The sequence below is a fragment of the Aegilops tauschii genome, chromosome 1 (genome assembly GCF_002575655.3).
Source record: "Aegilops tauschii subsp. strangulata cultivar AL8/78 chromosome 1, Aet v6.0, whole genome shotgun sequence".
Taxonomy (NCBI): domain Eukaryota; kingdom Viridiplantae; phylum Streptophyta; class Magnoliopsida; order Poales; family Poaceae; genus Aegilops; species Aegilops tauschii.
In genome coordinates, this window is record NC_053035.3 from 499,434,888 (window position 1) to 499,438,643 (window position 3,756).

At 45.9% G+C, this 3,756-nt stretch overlaps 1 protein-coding gene across 1 annotated transcript; it reads left to right on the plus strand.

Moving 5' to 3' along the window:
* The first annotated feature begins 325 nt into the window (after nt 1-325).
* On the plus strand, nt 326-3,756 carry LOC109782875 (uncharacterized). Its single transcript, XM_020341500.4, has 6 exons — nt 326-647; nt 746-816; nt 1,405-1,510; nt 2,626-2,758; nt 2,873-3,001; nt 3,412-3,756. Exons 1-6 carry the CDS (start codon nt 583-585, stop codon nt 3,478-3,480), a joined length of 573 nt encoding a protein of 190 aa, XP_020197089.1. The 5' UTR covers nt 326-582; the 3' UTR covers nt 3,481-3,756.

Consider the following 3,756-nt stretch of genomic DNA (forward strand, 5'->3'; position numbering starts at 1 on the left):
CCGCACCATCATAATACCATGTATATGCATCTCATTACGATGAAATGTTAGATCGACAAGCGATTTTCTAACAAGTCTAATCGCCGCACCAAAGGGGATTGAACCTAATAGATTCGATTAGTCCATTGTGTTGTATCCAAATGTTTCTCTTGATCTGTAGACGCTACCCGATCATACGGCACATCTTAGCTTGCCACTTGGATAAAGTGCCCCGTTCCAAATGTGTTGGGAACAATAACATTTTAGTATCTTTGCTTAGCGAGCCAAAAGTCTTCCGGGAAAAGACGGTTCTACCCCCGGGGGCCCAAAATATCAAAAGGGGGAGAGATTTCCTGGCCGGTGGCGCACACACGAAGCCTGACCATTTCCATTTCTACCCCCAGCTCTTCCTCCCACGCGCCCACCACGACGGCGGGCCGACCACGTTCCCCTCCGCCGCCGCCGCCGCCCTGACCGCCCGCCGTGTCCCCGGCCCGCAGGCCGTCCTCCCCTCCTCCTCCTCCTCCCGCCCTCGCGCTCGCTCCTCCGGTCCGCCCACCAACCTACCAACCCGGGCCCCGATCCGCGCGGAGGGGGGAGGAAATGGCGGTGGTCCTCGCGTGGCTCAACGCCAGGGTCGTCGATCCCTTGCTGCAGGTCATCCAGAGGTGAGGCCCGCTTCTATTTAGCATCTGGTCGCCGATTTGATGGATTGCTGCTGCTAACGATGGCGAGCCTTCTGTTGTTGCGGCGGTGGCCGGTGCAGGGGCGCGGAGCCGAAGCAGCTGGCCTTCTCCGCCGCGCTCGGCGTCACCATCGGGGTCTTCCCCATCTGCGGTACGTACGTGGTTGCTGCTGAATCCCCTACCTCTCGTCGACCAAAATTTATCTGCGGTTAACCGAGTCTAGATTCGATTGCTCCATACGCATGGCGTGTCGGCGCAGCAATACAGTACAGTACAATAGGATCCGATGTGTGCGTGTGCGGCCATAGTCGAGGACAACACGGCTCAGCTCCTGGGAAACACAGGGCTGCACGGCAGGCACCATGCTGCCATAAGCCGTTCATTCACATCTCCAGGAGTCCAGGACTCCCTCCCAAGTGATGGCTCTCCATTCAGATGTGTTCAGTGTTTTGCCTGTTGTGGTCTCATAACTGAATCGCGTGCGTCCTGTCTACCTGCCCTCTTGTCGTCAACATAGTTGGGTTTAAGATTTTACAGAGCTGGATTGTCACCAAAAAGCACCTGTCAATTACATGTAGTGGCTTAGGAAAATCCTTTTGAAAGTTGCTGAGTTTCAGCGTTAGGCTGGTGGTTGCTGTGTGACGTGCAGTTATTTTACGTCTTTCTTCAATTATATTGCTAGTCTTTCATAATATTTCTCAAAGCAACTTGATGTGAACTTGGCCTTTGATGATTGCAGGGACCACTGTTATTATCGGTGGACTTGCTGTGGCGATGTTAGGAGCTCGTTGCAATGCCGTTACTGTCATGGTTCTCAATTTAGCTGCTACTCCTCTTGAGCTAAGGTAAACACATGCTCAGCACTAAATACAGTGAATCAAATTCCATTTTATGGCTTCTTTTATAAGAATAGTTGCTGCTTCTTTGTCTAGCTTTATATCTGGAAATAGTTGTCAGTTCCGTGTCAATCTTCATTTATAGAAATAGTTGTTGGTTCTTTGTCAAGCTTTAATTATATGAACAGGTGTTGGTTCCATGCCAAGCTTTATGTATAGGAATAGTTGTTGGTCCGCTGTCGTGCCAAAAGATACAGACTTAAGCTCTATAGCACTAAACTATGTTGTTTCACTTAAATACCACTCAAACTTTGTTCTGTCATTTTGAACATTTTCATCCACTTGAGGCTAATTTCTCTTTTCTGTGCTATCCTTTACCCCCTCTTTAAACAGACATTCATTTACCTTATATATATAAAAGTGAGGGTGTACAAGACTCCACATAGCTCAAACTATGCTCATAAGTCATAACAGGGCAGATTCCTGTGCTCATAACTCTCAGGCTCCTTGTTCATAGGATACGTAACATGCACTAGAGTGCTGATACCCCGAATCTGCTTTGTCTATTATGCTACTTGAAAAAAAGTGGCTGGTGTTAATTCATATGCTGTCACTAGTTGCCAGCTGTGATGGTCTTGAAAAAACAGATATCCTTTTCATGACTTGTTTAATGCCGAAGAAAGTTCTACAGTAGACTAATGTATTTCTTTAGTTTGGCTTTACAGTTGCATTGTGATAGACGTTTCAATCTAAATGATTATATATAATTGGGGGTAAATATCATGCCAAAATGGGCTATGTTGTAAGGAAACAGTGGGAGACCATGCTCTATACCTCCAGGGACTTGTTTCTTTTTTAGCAGGGTTTGATCTTTGAAATTTTGCACGGCATACAACTTGCACCCTCCTCTGCTAATATTTATTTAAAAAATTGGAAAGTTTGTTCCGAATGGTCACTGATTTGTTGCATTTTCACTCCCGTTGTACCTAGTGCAGCAATTGTAAGCTATAAGCAATCATGTTTTAATTTATTTAGAGCTACCAATGAACTTTCATTTCACCGGATCCTCCCTATCTTGTTTCAATGCATTTGGCAGTGTCGTTTCCTGATTACGTTTTCCTCAGCTTGATCATTCCTTTCTTGCGTTTGGGAGAAGTAGTCACAGGCGGTGAGCACTTCCCCTTGACATCTGATGCATTCAAGATGGTCCTCACAGGCCATGCCTCAAAGGACGTGCTACTCAGCATTTTTCATGCGGTTAGTAAAATTGCTTCGGCCATCAAGTTTATCTCACCCATAAGAAATGAGCATTGTGTCGTCTTGTTCTCAGAAAACAGTACCATGACTGTTGCCGTTGTTGAATGAATACAGATTCTTGGCTGGATGGTTGCTGCACCGTTTGTGATGGCTGGGCTGTACACCTTGTCCGTCCCTTGTTTCAAGTACCTGGTCGGCAGGTTTGGCGTCATCCCATCGAGCCCCAGGACGCCGATGAAAGCGGTATAATGTAGCTGTTTCCCCCTAAAGCAACTTTATAACGCCCCTGAAGCCGTGTGCGTGAATTCATTATATTGTCCGATTGAGATGGTCCGGTCAATGATTTACTCAGCCGTCCTAACTCCTAGGCGCTGGCGCATAAATAGATTTGCAGAGACATATACTCATGTTAGCACCAGACTCAAAAGGCATATACTCCTGTGTTAGCATGCCACATGTTGAGGTGCTGTATCTTTTATATATCAAGTTGCTTCAATTCTCTTTTTTCTTTCTTTCTTTCACGTGTGCAACTCACCTGTTTCAAACTTGATGATATTCATTCCCTCAAAAAAGAAGACTTGATGATATTCATGCATTACTTTGGAAAACTATGGGCTGTTCATTTGAGACATATTTCTTTTCATATCTACTAGGTTTTGCTTTGCCCGAACGAATCTGAATCCGAAATCGGGGTTGCGCCGTTGCTCGTCCACGCCGACTGATCTTACGGTGCCATCATCTGGACATCATCAGCCATTCTCATCTGCATATGTGTGTCCACAGCCATTCTCATCTGCTGGCTCATGTTATGTAAACTGTGATCTACTGTCTGTTGATACTATGCTGACTGTATTGCGCTTAACTGTTAGTACTCCCGCTAGGGAAAGCTCGTGTATTATCGCGGAGCTCTAGGCAAATATGTACATAAACAGGTGGCATGTGTTCTGCTAAAATATATCTCTCGTGCGATGATACAATAGTGATATAAACGTCCATAA